Source organism: Toxorhynchites rutilus, chromosome 3, assembly GCF_029784135.1.
Source record: "Toxorhynchites rutilus septentrionalis strain SRP chromosome 3, ASM2978413v1, whole genome shotgun sequence".
Classification (NCBI taxonomy): domain Eukaryota; kingdom Metazoa; phylum Arthropoda; class Insecta; order Diptera; family Culicidae; genus Toxorhynchites; species Toxorhynchites rutilus.
Window position 1 is genome coordinate 227,070,443 of NC_073746.1, and position 15,454 is coordinate 227,085,896.

The following is a 15,454-nucleotide window of genomic DNA, read 5'->3' on the forward strand; positions in this document are numbered from 1 at the left end:
CCGTTAGTTTGGCCGGATACCGGATAGGCCTGATATCCGGCAGTCGGACTTTTATTTGCGAATACGAAACTGGATGACTTGTTATGTTATGGCTTGATCACAATAATATTTTCCCCAACTCAACAATTTTATTCCAATAGCATTCGAATCAGTATGAATGAGAGTCATTTTATCATTCATATGTAGCGTGTAGTACTGCTTTCTAATGTTCAATCTACAGCGAAAAGATGCAAAAGAATGCGTTATCGGCTAGCATTATAATAAATAAATAACACTGTGTATCTTTTTCCTACTAACACACTGTCAATACGAATTTTTACGTGAATACCATCAACATCGTTAAATTCATAATAACTATGCCAATCAATGATACTAAAGCTAAGATTATGCTTCAAGATTGAACTTATAAATTAAACCCTTTACGGTCGTATTAAATTTCGACATGTGACTCGTACTGGTCGCAATTATGTGTTCACACCAGACACGTCAGTCTGGTGTGAACACATCGGTAAGAACACATCACACGCCCCGCCCAAGCCACGCTGACGTCTCGCTGCAGTGGGAACAAGGCCTTATGCTGCCTACGCTCAATTTGCATTGGTTAGGATCGGGTTGCCAGAGCCCCGGAGCCCCTTATATGGCAGATGGGGATAAAATTTTATGCTAGATGGGTTCCTGGCACCATCTAGTATAAGAATCAACCATTGGGCCCTCCAGGTTATTACGAACTTTTTCGCCAAAACACTATGAGCGTCAAAGTGTTAAAAGAGATTCAAGTTTTCTGCAAATAATCTTCAACAGGGTTTCTTCTGATTCAACTACTTAGAAGATCAGAATTACTTTATTGCAACCTTTTTAGATCCGAGGATCAAGCCAGACTATTTAGGCGTTCTTGAAACGTGAACAATCTTGCTGGCAATGTTATTGGAGTACATAAAATATCGTCAGATCATCGTCGTCTTCAAGACCTGTAAATGAAACTAACGAAATCGACGAAATGTGAATCACGTTTGCGTTCGATTCCAAATTTTGTGATCATTAAAATCTAAGCAGTCAATCGAGGGCAAGCATTGCTAGAGTTTAACTTACAGCTCTTTGAAGAAGTATTACAGCGAAGACTGTTCTCTGAAGTTAGCCTGGTTTACGAAGCAAAGTGTAATCGGTTGTCATCATCAACTTCCGAAAATTTATTATTTACTAGCTGACCCGGCAAGCTTCGTCCCGCCCAAAATCTTCAAACATTCACGTTTTTTACTAAGCGCAAGTTCATGGTTCAAATCGCAGAACTGTTCATTGATTGATCTTCTAATCGACCCCGTTGAATTTACCTTTCACTATAAAATTCCTAGTACTTCTACCAAAACTCATCATTCTAATATCAGATTATTTTCTGACACAATTCTTGTTGAAGATTTTTCAACCACTTGCAAAAAAACATGTTGCTCCGTTACATGGAATAAATGTTTGATACAGAAAATATGATAGAATAAAGACTGCCATAAATCGGACAATTCCTTCCTCGAGTTTTGCTCTTATCAACATATTCGGCAATCCATTTTTATTGGTATATAGAAGATAGATAGAAGAAGATAAAGATATTTCGTTAGAGCAAACATCAAATGGACTAACAACGCTTGTCACTATGTAATTGTAGAGCATAAGGGAATTTAATTTTCCGAATTTTCCCTTTTTCCTTCAGACTTTTGCAAAAAATTTCAATTGTCATGTTTGATTGGAATATTTTTGGTTGAAATATGTGTAACATTTTTATGAGACCCCCTCTTCATTTCAGAAGAGGGAGAGGTGTCATACCATCATAGACACATTTCGTATACCAAAAAACCCTCACATCCCAAATTGTGCTTGATTAGTTCTCGAGTTATGCAGAAGTTTGTATTTCATCAGTATGGCAGACCCCGCCTCCCTTCCCCATCTAGAGAGGGGGGAGGAGTGTCAAACCACCATAGAAACATTTATTGCACCCTAAAACCTCCAAATGCCTAATTTGGTTTCATTTGCTTGATTAATTCTCGAGTAATGTAGAAATTTGTGTTTCATTTTTATGGCAGCCCCCCCCCCACTTAAAGAGGGGGAGGAGTGTCTAACCACCATAGAAACATTTTATACACCCTAAAACCTTCACATGTTAACTTTGGTTTCATTTGCTTGATTAATTCTTGAGTAATGCATAAATTTGTGTTTCATTTGTATGGTAGCCCCCTCTAAGAGAGGGGGGAGGAGTATCTTACCACCATAGAAACATTTATTGCATCCTAAAACCTCTACATGCCAAATTTTATTTCGTTTGGTTGATTAATTCTCGAGTAATGCAGAAATTTGTGTTTCGTATGTATGTCAGCTACCCCTTAGAGAGGGGGGTGGAGCGCCCAACCACCATAGAAACCTTTATTGCACCCTTAAACGTCGATATGTCTGATTTGGTTTCATTTGCTTGATTAATTCTCGAGAAGTGCAGAAATTTGTGGTTCGTTTGTATGGCAGCCCCTCCTTTGAGTGAGGGCAGGAGTGTCTAACTGTCATAGAAATATTTATTGCAGCCTAAAACCTTCACATGCCAACTTTGGTTTGGTTTGCTTGATTAATTTCCGAGTAATGCAGGTATTTGTGTTTCATTTGTGTGGCAGACCCCCGTTTGAGTGAGGGGAGGAGTGTCTAACTATCATAGAAACATTTACTGCAGCCTAAAACCTTCACATGCCAACTTTGGTTTGGTTTGCCTGATTAATTTCCGAGTAATGCAGAAATTTGTGTTTCATTTGTATGGCAGATACACCCCCCCCACCTTTGAGTGGGAGGAGGAGTGTCTAACCATCATAGAAACATTTATTGCACCCTAAAACCTTCACCGACCCCAAAAACCCCTACATACCAATTTTAATGTCGATCGGTTCAGCAGTTTCGGAGTCTATAAGAATCATATATAGAATCTATAAGAATATATATATATAAATTTATATATATATATATATATATATATATATATATATATATATATATATATATATATATATATATATATATACACATATATATATATATATGTATATATATATATATATATATATATATATGTATATATATATATATATATATATATATATATATATATATATATATATATATATATATATATATATATATATATATATATATATATATATATATATATATATATATATATATATATATATATATATATATATATATATATATATATATATATATATATATATATATATATATATATATATATATATATATATATATATATATATATATATATATATATATATATATGTATATATATATATATATATATATATATTCATCAGAATAATATCCACTGAGTAATTCTGAGTACTTATTTTTAATTATGGTTTTGCTATGCTATGCTAGCTAACTAATGAGTTCTTTTGTTATGATTTATGTTGTTTTTTTTTATCTTCGCTTATTTTTTGTCGGTCTATTCGCGTTGACGGCGGAATGGTGTCGACATCTGGATACGACATTAGTTTGTATGAGGCCAACTCTTCTCTATCAGATTAGTCGGCCATAAAGCAGTTTTAAATTACTAAAATTTGTAAGATAATTTTTTCTTGGCGTTGTTTACCTACTAGAAGTACGTTGTTCTGACCCTAATTTAAACTATTTTCTATGAATTTTCCGGTTATCCTCACCAAAACTTACTATTATAATATAAAATTATCTTTAGACACAATTTTTGCATGACATTTTTTCACTAATTGCAAGTAAAAGTGATTATCATTTACATAGAGTACTAATTTAATTTGGGAACAATAATTTTCATTCATAATTTTTATTTTAATGGTGTGCTCATTTTCTCTGCAAACCCATATTGTCATGCTTACTCCCCCATTTCGTAATACGAAGCTCAATGCCGTCAACGCGGATTTCCGCCATTTCAGTGCTAATCACCGACATTAGGAAGGCGACTACAACTGTTCCTACCTATCAGACTCGACAACTCATGAGCCGGGCTTCTTTCACTTTCCTTCCGAAGGAAGATGAAACCGGAGATTTTTCGCCTCAGAAAATCCCAACGACGTCGTTATTTATGTTGTGTGAACGAGAAATTGTGGACTTTTCCAATATCCGGTATTTTTTGACGTAGAACTACGTCTACTCCCTAAGATCTGTTTGATATGCTATACACTACAATCCCATGGTGTATAAATGGTTAAAATTCATGAAAACTATAAGCGTTTCCATTTTCCCATACATTTGTTCTGTCCATTTGTGTGCTTTCCCGAACAGAGCTGTCAATAACGAGCAACTTGTGGACGAGCAACGAAGGGGAAATCGTAAGACTTAAAGTCTCCGTGAACAAAGGAAAAGAAGTAGAACGAAGGGAAATATTTGCCTAGAGTATAAACAGTGGATCTCATTGAGGCAAACTTTCATTCTTCGTGAGGACACCGACTGAACAACATCGTTGCTGGCGAGCTGGACGGTGAGGAGTGTAGGAGTAATACGAGAAAAAAGTAAAGTTTCTCAAGGACCTTTTTGAAGGTTAGAGACGAATGAGCTAAAACAGTTTAAAGTCTCACGTGTCTTAGTTTCGGATTGAGCTGTGGACGCGACCAAATTACTTACTCGCTGATGTCTATAGCACTGCAATAATTGCATAAAACCGACGCCATTGCATTAAGGTTCTAAGCTACACAATTGTGTGGGGAATCATCAGGCTAGGCTATCGTCAGCTCACCATGAAAATAAATGTTCTGGAATTTCGTCTGTGATTTGGTTTCGCATAACGGTAGCAAAACTCTCTCCACAAAGGATGACAGCTAAGCTTATCTGGACCGGAAATATTACCAAAAAGGGCTTCTGTTGAGAAGAGCGCAAAACGGAGATAACCCCCCGTTTGAGTGAGGGGAGGAGTGTCTAACTATCATAGAAACATTTACTGCAGCCTAAAACCTTCACATGCCAACTTTGGTTTGGTTTGCCTGATTAATTTCCGAGTAATGCAGAAATTTGTGTTTTATTTGTATGGCAGATACACCCCCCCCACCTTTGAGTGGGAGGAGGAGTGTCTAACCATCATAGAAACATTTATTGCACCCTAAAACCTTCACATGCCAACTTTGGTTTGGTTTGCTTGATTAATTTCCGAGTAATGCAGAAATTTGTGTTTCATTTGTATGGCAGCCCCCCTTAGAGAGGGGGGAGGGGTCTCAAACTGACACGAAAACCTTCTCCGACCCCAAAAACCCCTACATACCAATTTTAATGTCGATCGGTTCAGTAGTTTCGGAGTCTATAAGAATCAGACAGACAGATATCACTCCATTTATATATATATAAATTTATATATATATATATATATATATATATATATATATATATATATATATATATATATATATATATATTCATCATAATAATATCCACTGAGTAATTTTGAGTACTGTTCATAAATTAATGTTATGAGTAAATCTTAATTTAATTTAAAAAAATTGCCATTTCAGTAATGAAACCTTATTTTTAATTATGGTTTTGCTATGCTATGCTAGCTAACTAATGAGTTCTTTTGTTATGATTTATGTTGTTGTTTTTTTATCTTCGCTTATTTTTTGTCGGTCTATTCGCGTTGACGGCGGAATGGTGTCGACATCTGGATACGACATTAGTTTGTATGAGGCCAACTCTTCTCTATCAGATTAGTCGGCCATAAAGCAGTTTTAAATTACTAAAATTTGTAAGATAATTTTTTCTTGGCGTTGTTTACCTACTAGAAGTACGTTGTTCTGACCCTAATTTAAACTATTTTCTATGAATTTTCCGGTTATCCTCACCAAAACTTACTATTATAATATAAAATTATCTTTAGACACAATTTTTGCATGACATTTTTTCACTAATTGCAAGTAAAAGTGATTATCATTTACATAGAGTACTAATTTAATTTGGGAACAATAATTTTCATTCATAATTTTTATTTTAATGGTGTGCTCATTTTCTCTGCAAACCCATATTGTCATGCTTACTCCCCCATTTCGTAATACGAAGCTCAATGCCGTCAACGCGGATTTCCGCCATTTCAGTGCTAATCACCGACATTAGGAAGGCGACTACAACTGTTCCTACCTATCAGACTCGACAACTCATGAGCCGGGCTTCTTTCACTTTCCTTCCGAAGGAAGATGAAACCGGAGATTTTTCGCCTCAGAAAATCCCAACGACGTCGTTATTTATGTTGTGTGAACGAGAAATTGTGGACTTTTCCAATATCCGGTATTTTTTGACGTAGAACTACGTCTACTCCCTAAGATCTGTTTGATATGCTATACAATACAATCCCATGGTGTATAAATGGTTAAAATTCATGAAAACTATAAGCGTTTCCATTTTCCCATACATTTGTTCTGTCCATTTGTGTGCTTTCCCGAACAGAGCTGTCAATAACGAGCAACTTGTGGACGAGCAACGAAGGGGAAATCGTAAGACTTAAAGTCTCCGTGAACAAAGGAAAAGAAGTAGAACGAAGGGAAATATTTGCCTAGAGTATAAACAGTGGATCTCACTGAGGCAAACTTTCATTCTTCGTGAGGACACCGACTGAACAACATCGTTGCTGGCGAGCTGGACGGTGAGGAGTGTAGGAGTAATACGAGAAAAAAGTAAAGTTTCTCAAGGACCTTTTTGAAGGTTAGAGACGAATGAGCTAAAACAGTTTAAAGTCTCACGTGTCTTAGTTTCGGATTGAGCTGTGGACGCGACCAAATTACTTACTCGCTGATGTCTATAGCACTGCAATAATTGCATAAAACCGACACCATTGCATTAAGGTTCTAAGCTACACAATTGTGTGGGGAATCATCAGGCTAGGCTATCGTCAGCTCACCATGAAAATAAATGTTCTGGAATTTCGTCTGTGATTTGGTTTCGCATAACGGTAGCAAAACTCTCTCCACAAAGGATGACAGCTAAGCTTATCTGGACCGGAAATATTACCAAAAAGGGCTTCTGTTGAGAAGAGCGCAAAACGGAGATAAGTGTGTGCATATTTAATTGCTTCAAACCATCAATATATTGACATTTTTGTGTGTGTACGTGCGTGCGTTTTAATGTAATGCGCTGTTGCGGGTGAACATGTCGATCCGAACGTGGCGACAAGGAGGGGAGATAGCGGGAGGGAAATATTTGCGCTAGGCTATTAGTAATGAATTTCTGTGAGGCAAATATTCATTGTTTGTTTTCCGTCATCATAAAGACTTCGTTGATGCCTTTGACATTGAATCAATGCATTGAACTGACGCTATGGTAAAGCAGGTGTTAAGGTTGTGCCCCAAAAAATTATTGGGAATACCAAGTTATTCAATAAGTTATAATAAGTGTTCCATAGAAACCACATTAGACGATCATCCTAGAAGCCCATGAATAATCAAGCTGGTTGACAGCATAATTTTCACTATTGAGTATTGTTCCAACCTCCGAAGAATACAGACATACTAACAAACAAGTCTTTCCATTTGCTGGAGTCTGTAACAATTTTTGGCGACGAGGTCATTTCAACCCACTTCGAGACGATCCAGATCAGGCCCTTGCAAGATGTCCGACCAGGATTTGAGGAACGCAATTCTCCGGCTCACTGAATTGGTAGCTAGCCAACAAGAGCAGATTCAACTTCTCAACCGAACCGGTCAAGCCAACCAACCGGGAAGTGAGAAAATCATCGAATCGTTGAAGACTTCTACTATGATCCTGACGGTGGAGTGTTTTTCAATGCATGGTTCGCGCGCTACGAGGATATCTTCAAGGTTGACGGCAAGAATCTGGACGATCCGGCGAAGGTGAGGCTACTCTTGAGGAAGATCGGCACCAAGTTCCATGAGCGGTACGTAAACAGTATCCTGCCAAAGCATCCCCGCGATTTCGGCCTGGACGACACGGTGAAGAAACTTAAGAAGCTTTTTGGTCGCCAAACCTCGCTGTTTAACGATCGCTACCGTTGTCTACAATATGTCAAGAACGAAGCAGACGATTTTTCAAGTTACGCTGCCTCTGTGAACAAGCATTGCGAAGCATTCCAGCTGACCAAGCTCACCGACGACCAATTCAAGGCACTACGTTTTGTTTGCGGTCTACAATCTCCCCGCGATGCAGACATCCGAACTCGATTGATCGGTAAGTTAGAAGCTGAAGAGCATGCTCCGCCAGCAGACGGCACGAAGCTCACACTGGAAAATCTCGTCGAGGAGTGCCATCGGTTTAACAATCTGAAGCAGGACACCAAGATGGTAGAGAAGCCCGTTCCGGAAAAATCCGTCGTCAACGCCGTTTCTACCAAGCCTGCTGAGAAGAAGCAACCGAAATCTCCGTGCTGGTTCTGCGGTGATTTACACTTTGTGGAGGAATGCCCCTATCAAGACCACAGCTGTAGCAAGTGCAAACGGAAGGGGCATAAAGAAGGTTACTGCTCATTCGTGGAATCAAAACCGAAGTCTGCAATATGTGAAGTCCAAAGGAATATCGGTGAAACGCATCGATCTCCAAGGGAAGAGGAAATACGTTACCGTCGGAATCAATGGCAACGATTCTGTTCTCCAGTTGGATTGCGCTTCCGATATCACGATCATTTCTACGCAAACCTGGAAGGCGATCGGAAAACCAGCCATCAGCGAAACCGAAATCACCGCCATCAGCGCTTCCGGAAATAAGATCGACATGACTGGTGAGTTCCTTGCTGAACTAACCATCCAAAGCGTGACGAAAGCAGGCATTGTCTACGTGTCATCAAGCTCCGATTTGGATGTCCTCGGAATTGAAACAATCGACCTATTCGATCTGTGGTCAATTGTGACATGTCCCACTGTGCGTTCGGGTGGTTCAAAACTCTGTCCCCTTCTACGGTGCTTAACATCTATATATTAACGGTACATAGAGGGAGAACACACGGATATTTCTACGAATAAAGCTAGCTAGAATATTTGAAAACAAACATATACTGAAAGAAAATAAAATTTAAAATGATTATAAAGACATTTAAAATGAATAAAAGAAGGAAGATAGATTTAAATGACGGCACAGGGCTAACACCACACAAACCAGAATGTATAAACAGCCAAGACAACACTACACAACACAATTCACATCACAACAGTTGGCAAGATTGTATCAGAGGCGGTGTAACCCGACCCGAATGTGACCTGGCGGGTTTGAGAGAGTTTCGCCATACTCGAGGAGGACACTTTATCGAAACCATTGGACAAAGACGCACCAACTTGAACACGTTATACGATACAGTCGATACAGTTCGCGGAAAAGGGTAACATTAAATCCCAGAATATTGAAGTGAAGATTCCCTTCCGTTCCTTCCGAACAATCCATACCGTTTCTGGAGGAAGTTCGCGTAGCGAAAGTTTTACTGCTTCGTCGTCAATAACCATTGATGTGTCAACGAATAGTGAGGCTGACTCGTAATTTACACGTGTCGTATCCAAACTTCCGTTTCCTGTGCACCGGTCAAGGAGCGGAAATAGGACGAACCAACACCAGCAGACTGAACCAGTTTACCTGAAACAGAGCCAACTACAGTGAAGCAGTGGACTGGAACCATACCACGACAGCACGAAAATCCAGCGGCGGGCCCAGACACTTCAACACACCAACACCGTGAGTAATGTAAAAAGGAATAGGGAACTAGGGAATCAGGAAATTCAGGAATCACATAATAAATCGCCGTCGTAAACCAGAAGAAACACGTGTGTTTTCCCTATTGTACCAACCTCTTTCGGGTTAACCTAGTATAGGCTGTGATTGAGCCGACCCTGGGAAGGATCAGAGAGTCCATTGGGGCTGCTAGGGCGTAACAGAGACAAGTTACACAATTCCATTCAGCTCGCTGGTTAATGCTATCCATCATAAACCAGAAGACACTGAGCAAAAGCTACGTACGAAGTTTCCTGAAGTGTTCCAGAGTACACAAGGTTGGTGCACCAAAGCGAAGGTTAAACTCTACCTGAAGCCCGACGTCCGTCCAGTGTACTGTCCAAAGAGACCAGTTGCATATGCTGCCCTTCCAAAGGTGGATGCCGAACTTCAACGTCTTCAAGACAAGGGAATAATCTCACCAGTGAAGTTTTCCGACTGGGCAACCTCGATAGTCGTGGTCCGGAAGTCAGACAACGTTTCCGTCCGTATCTGTGGCGACTATTCTACAGGGTTGAACAACGCACTAGAATCAGATGCCCATCCGCTTCCGCATCCAGATCATGTTTTTGCTGATCTGGCTGGCTGCCGGTATTTCTCCCAACTCGATCTATCTGATGCGTACCTGCAAGTCGAGGTTGAGGAGGATTCTCAGAAGTATCTAACGATCAACACTCATCGTGGACTATTCAAATACAACCGTCTGCCGCCTGGAATCAAGTCCGCTCCTGGTGCGTTTCAAAGGATTATCGATAGCATGGTCGCTGGTATTCCTGGAGTGAAACCGTATCTAGATGACATCATGATTGCCGGTAGGACAAAGGAAAAACACGATCGCAGCCTCCATGAAGTTCTGGAACGGATCAAGACGTACGGTTTTCATCTGAGGATTGAAAAATGTCGATTTGGCCTATCGCAAATCAAGTTTCTAGGTCATATAATCGACAAAGGCGGCTTACGACCTGATTCAGCGAAGACTACCGCAATTTCGCAGATGCCAGCTCCAATGAACGTATCACAGCTTCGATCGTATCTTGGAGCTATCAATTATTATGGGCGTTTCGTCAAGCAGATGAAGGAGCTGAGAGCACCCATGGACTACTTGCTGAAACAAAACGTCAATTGGGAATGTGCAGTCCAGAAGTCATTCGACAAGTTCAAAACTCACTGCTCACTTCCGACTTGTTGCTGACGCACTTTGACCCGAACAAGGAAATCATCGTAGCAGGTGATGCATCCAAAGACGGCTTGGGCGCTGTTATAATGCATCGCTTCCCGGATGGATCAGTGAAGGCAATTTCGCACATTCCAAGATCACTGACCCCTGCAGAGAAAAATTACGGCTAGATCGAGAAAGAAGCTTTGGCGCTGATTTTTGCTGTGACACGATTTCATAAGATGTTGTTCGGCCGGAAATTTACCTTGCAGACTGATCACCAACCACGGAAGCAACAAAGGAATTCCGTTCGTGCGCACTGAAGAATTTGGACACGCGGACCTCCATTCAAGACTGATGAAATGCCATGCTGAAGAATATGTCATTGCTTCTGTACAAATGGAAGCCGATGTCAACGCCGTTCTCAGTGATTCTACTTCTAGTCTTCCCGTGACGTCTGAAATTATCGCTGCTGAAACATCAAGAGATCCTGTTCTCCAATCGGTGGTGTTCCATATCAATGAAGGATGGCCCAAGTATTCCAAGGAAATTGATGATCCAGTTGTTTAACAATTCTTCACTCGCAGATCGTTCAAGGTTGCATCATATTCAGTGATAGAGTCGTTGTGCCAGACCGTTTTCGCAAACGCATTCTCCACCAACTGCATCGAGGCCATCCAGGAATGGAGCGGATGAAATCCCTAGCGAGGAGTTTCGTGTACTGGCCCAACATCGATGACGTCGTCGAAGACTACGTCCGCTGCTGTAGATCCTGTGCTGAAGCTGCTAAGTCACCACGCAAGACGGACCTGGAGTCGTGGCCCATTCCATCGAAGCCGTGGGAACGAGTCCATATTGATTATGCTGGCCCAATGAATGGATACTACTACTTTCTGGTAATCGACGCATATTCAAAATGGCCAGAAATCTATCGCACACGAAGCACAAGTACAACAAAGACACTGGAGATGCTAGACGAGATATTTGCAAGATACGGCAATCCCAAAACTCTCGTCTCGGATAATGGATCGCAATTTGTTAGCGCCAGATTCAAGCAATTCTGTGAAGAAGCTGGAATCACCCACTTAACGATTGCGCCCTACCATCCACAGTCTAATGGACAGGCTGAGCGCTTTGTGGACACACTCAAGAGAGGACTCAAGAAGTTACGAGAGGGAGGAAATCCAGCAACTTTCCGACATCTTCAAAATTTCCTTTCCGTTTATCGATCCACGCCCAATCGAAGTGCTCCTGATCATAAGTCTGATCATATGAGCCTTAATAAAATATATATTTTGGATAAAACAAAATAAGTCTCCTGCAGAGCTTTTCCTTGGTAGACCCATCACTACTACTCTGGATCTGCTCAAACCCCGGAAGACACCGACACCAGCTGTAAACAGTAAGCAAAATAACCAGTTCAATCGACACCATGGCACCGTCAAGAGAGAGTTCTGCACTAATGATTTGGTGTATGCAGAGGTTCATCATCGCAATCAAGTCTCCTGGGTTCCTGGCAAGGTGATCGAGAAGAATGGTTCCGTCATGTAAGCTGTCCTCCTGGAATCCGGTCGTCTTATCCGTTCTCATACGAATCAGCTACGACAGCGTCATCTGGAATCCACTAGTGATACTACTGAGACAAGTTTGCCATGGACTATGCTGCTTGAGGAATTTGGTATGCAAGATTTGTGTACCCCATGCCCCAATGAAACTGCCGATCCTGATTTGGAAAAAGCTCAACAACCACCTGAAGTACTGCCCGAGATGCCACCCTCAGGTCAACAACCACCTGAAGTACCACCTCCTACCGAACCAACATTGGATCAAGAAGAGGTTCCAGTCCCTGAAGCCGTTGTTGAAGTCATTGAACCACAGTGCTCCAATCAACCCGTTCGTAACCGAAGGCTTCCAGCATGGCTTGCACCGTACGATCTCTTTTAAGGGGGAGATGTTCCATAGAAACCACATTAGACGATCATCCTAGAAGCCCATGAATAATCAAGCTGGTTGACAGCATAATTTTCACTATTGAGTATTGTTCCAACCTCCGAAGAATACAGACATACTAACAAACAAGTCTTTCCATTTGCTGGAGTCTGTAACAATAAGTTATAAATTTATTTGGGTTCGCGTGCCAGTTGCAGAACTCCCTTCAACTAAGATTGCATTTGCGCTAATCTTGATCATGATGAAGCAGTGCTACTCTTTTCGAGGTTGTTGAGATTAACAGGAAGAGTTTATTTCGTTAATTTAGTCACCAGGAAAGTAAATGTCGTTCCGGAATTTTGTATGTGATTTGGTTTCGCTTACCAGTAGCAAAACTTTCTCCACTAAGGATGATAGCTGTGCTTATCTCGAGCATGTATTGTTCTGAGAGGACAAGAATGAATCATCAAACAATAATCGTCAAATGATTCTATAAGAAAAAAAATATTTCGGGGAGACCAAACTGGTAGAATGATTATTTCTAAATTTTCGTAGCTTTATAAAATAATATTCGCAGTTATATACAAGCGACTTGAATTAAACTACAGCGTAGTTCTACGTCAACAATGCGGTCGTGTCTTGGACACAACCTCCTATAATTTTGACGTAGGACTACGTCTTTCATTTCTATACCGGGGTGTAAAATCAAAGTTTCGAAAACGAAAGCGTTACGCCGGAGACCGAGATTTTGAGCCTTAATAGCTCCTAAACAACTGAACGAAATGGTATGATAAACACTTCATTCGAAAGATAAAATGTCTACGCGTTATATACTTATTACTTTTGACGTAGAACTACGTCTTTCATTAAGGGTGCCAAATCAGAAAACAGGTCACGTTTTTATGAAATAAAGTTAACATTAATAACAATTTTTGCCACGAACGGATTTTGGCGATTTACATACTAAACGAATCGGAAATTCCGTAAGATTTGTTTATTATGCTATACGTTAGAATCCCCTGGTTTGTAAATGGTTAAAATTCATGAAAACTTTAAGCGTTTCCATTTTCCCATACATTTTTTCTGTCCATTTGTGTGGTTTCCCGAACAGAGCTGTCAATACCGAGCAACTTATCGACGACCAACGGAGGGGAAATCGTAGGATTTAAAGTCTCCGTGAACAAAAGAAAAATAGAAGAATGAAGGGGAATACTTGCCTAGAGTATAAACAGTGGATCTCGCTGAGGCAAACTTTCATTCGGCATCGGACTGTTGAGCAATCCAGTTCACTTTGCTTTCGCTGCGCTTCGATCTAAGATTGGACCTCACCAGAAGTAATCCAACTTGGATATCGTCGTTTGGTTTTTCTGTTCATTTTTCGCGTTATTCGTATCGTGTGTTTTTCTTTCCGCGTCATAAATTGGACGCTTCACGTAGTGTGTGATGGGCAAGAAGAAGAGGAAGGCATGCTCGAGCCTTGCAAAAAACGAACGCATTGCCAGGGGCAATAAAATTTCGAGGCAAGCGTCATCTAATGATGCACGCGATGTTGGTACAGTCAAATCAACCAAAATCAAGCTCCCCCCGCTGGTGGTGAAGGCGGTCGCTTTTGACAAAATCATCAGCGAATTCGCATCGATAGGTGTTACAGCAGAGTACAAGCTGTGTGGCATAATTCAGTCTTTTTCCAAGCAGTTAACATTGTTTGTTTTCCGTCATCATAAGGGCTTCGTTGGTGCCTTTGAGAATGCATCAATGCATTAAACTGCCGTTATGTCGAAGCAGACGTTAAGGTTGTGCGCCAAAAAATATTTGGGGAATACCAAGCATCTTGAATGTCTTACTGAAATGTTATAAGTTATTTGGGTTCGCCTGCCAGTCGTAAAACTGCCTTCAACTAGGATTGCATTTGCGCTAATATTGATCATAATGAAGCATTGACACTGTTTTCGAGGTTGTTATTAACAAAAAAAGTTTTTTTCGCTTGTTTAGTCACCAAGAAAGCAAATGTTCTGGAATTTTGTATGTGATTAGGTTTCGCTTGCCAGTAGCAAAACTTCCTCCACTAAGGGTGACAGCTGCGCTTCTCTCGAGCATGAGAAAGTTATGCAACTCTTTTCGAGGCCATTAATATTAACAGAAGCATTTCTATTGAGAAAAGCGCAAAATGCTAGAAGTGTTTATATTTCAGTAGTTTCAAGCCACCAATGTAAACCAAGAAATAAATTGCGACATACGATCAGCTAGTGCATTGTTTTGCGAGGGCAAGAATGAATCATCAATCAATTAACGTCAACTGATTCTACAATGAAAAAACCATTTCAGAGATTAATCTACTAAGCAGTTGTTTCTAAAGTTTCACAGCATTTAGAATAATATCCGAAGGTATAAACAAGCGACTAATATAAAATAACAGCGTAGTTCTACGTCAAAAATGCGGTCGTATCTTGGACACAACCTCCTATAATTCTTTTCGCCGCTTCAATGTCCATACAATAGGCATCTAGCAGCGGGTTTTGACATTTATGAAAAAGGTATGGGATAATATATAATAGATTTTGTATATTTTTTCTTAAAAGACTACAATATAGCAAAGTATTGATTATTTATCAATTGAAAAAAATAAAAAACAGCAAGACATCTAATTTAATATGACGTCTATTATTCACCTCT

The 15,454-nt window shown here is 40.1% G+C and overlaps 2 protein-coding genes across 2 annotated transcripts; both read left to right on the plus strand.

The window, feature by feature from the left end:
- The first annotated feature begins 7,596 nt into the window (after positions 1-7,596).
- LOC129773981 (uncharacterized protein K02A2.6-like) lies at positions 7,597-11,422 on the plus strand. Its single transcript, XM_055777663.1, has 5 exons — positions 7,597-7,755; positions 7,806-8,431; positions 8,490-8,897; positions 9,886-10,851; positions 11,125-11,422. Exons 1-5 carry the CDS (start codon positions 7,597-7,599, stop codon positions 11,420-11,422), a joined length of 2,457 nt encoding a protein of 818 aa, XP_055633638.1.
- Positions 11,423-11,535: 113 nt separating this feature from the next.
- LOC129773982 (uncharacterized protein K02A2.6-like) lies at positions 11,536-12,796 on the plus strand. The gene is made up of 3 exons (XM_055777664.1): positions 11,536-12,015; positions 12,164-12,399; positions 12,481-12,796. The coding sequence occupies exons 1-3, from the start codon at positions 11,536-11,538 to the stop codon at positions 12,794-12,796; spliced, it is 1,032 nt and encodes a 343-aa protein (XP_055633639.1).
- The last annotated feature ends 2,658 nt before the right edge of the window (positions 12,797-15,454 follow it).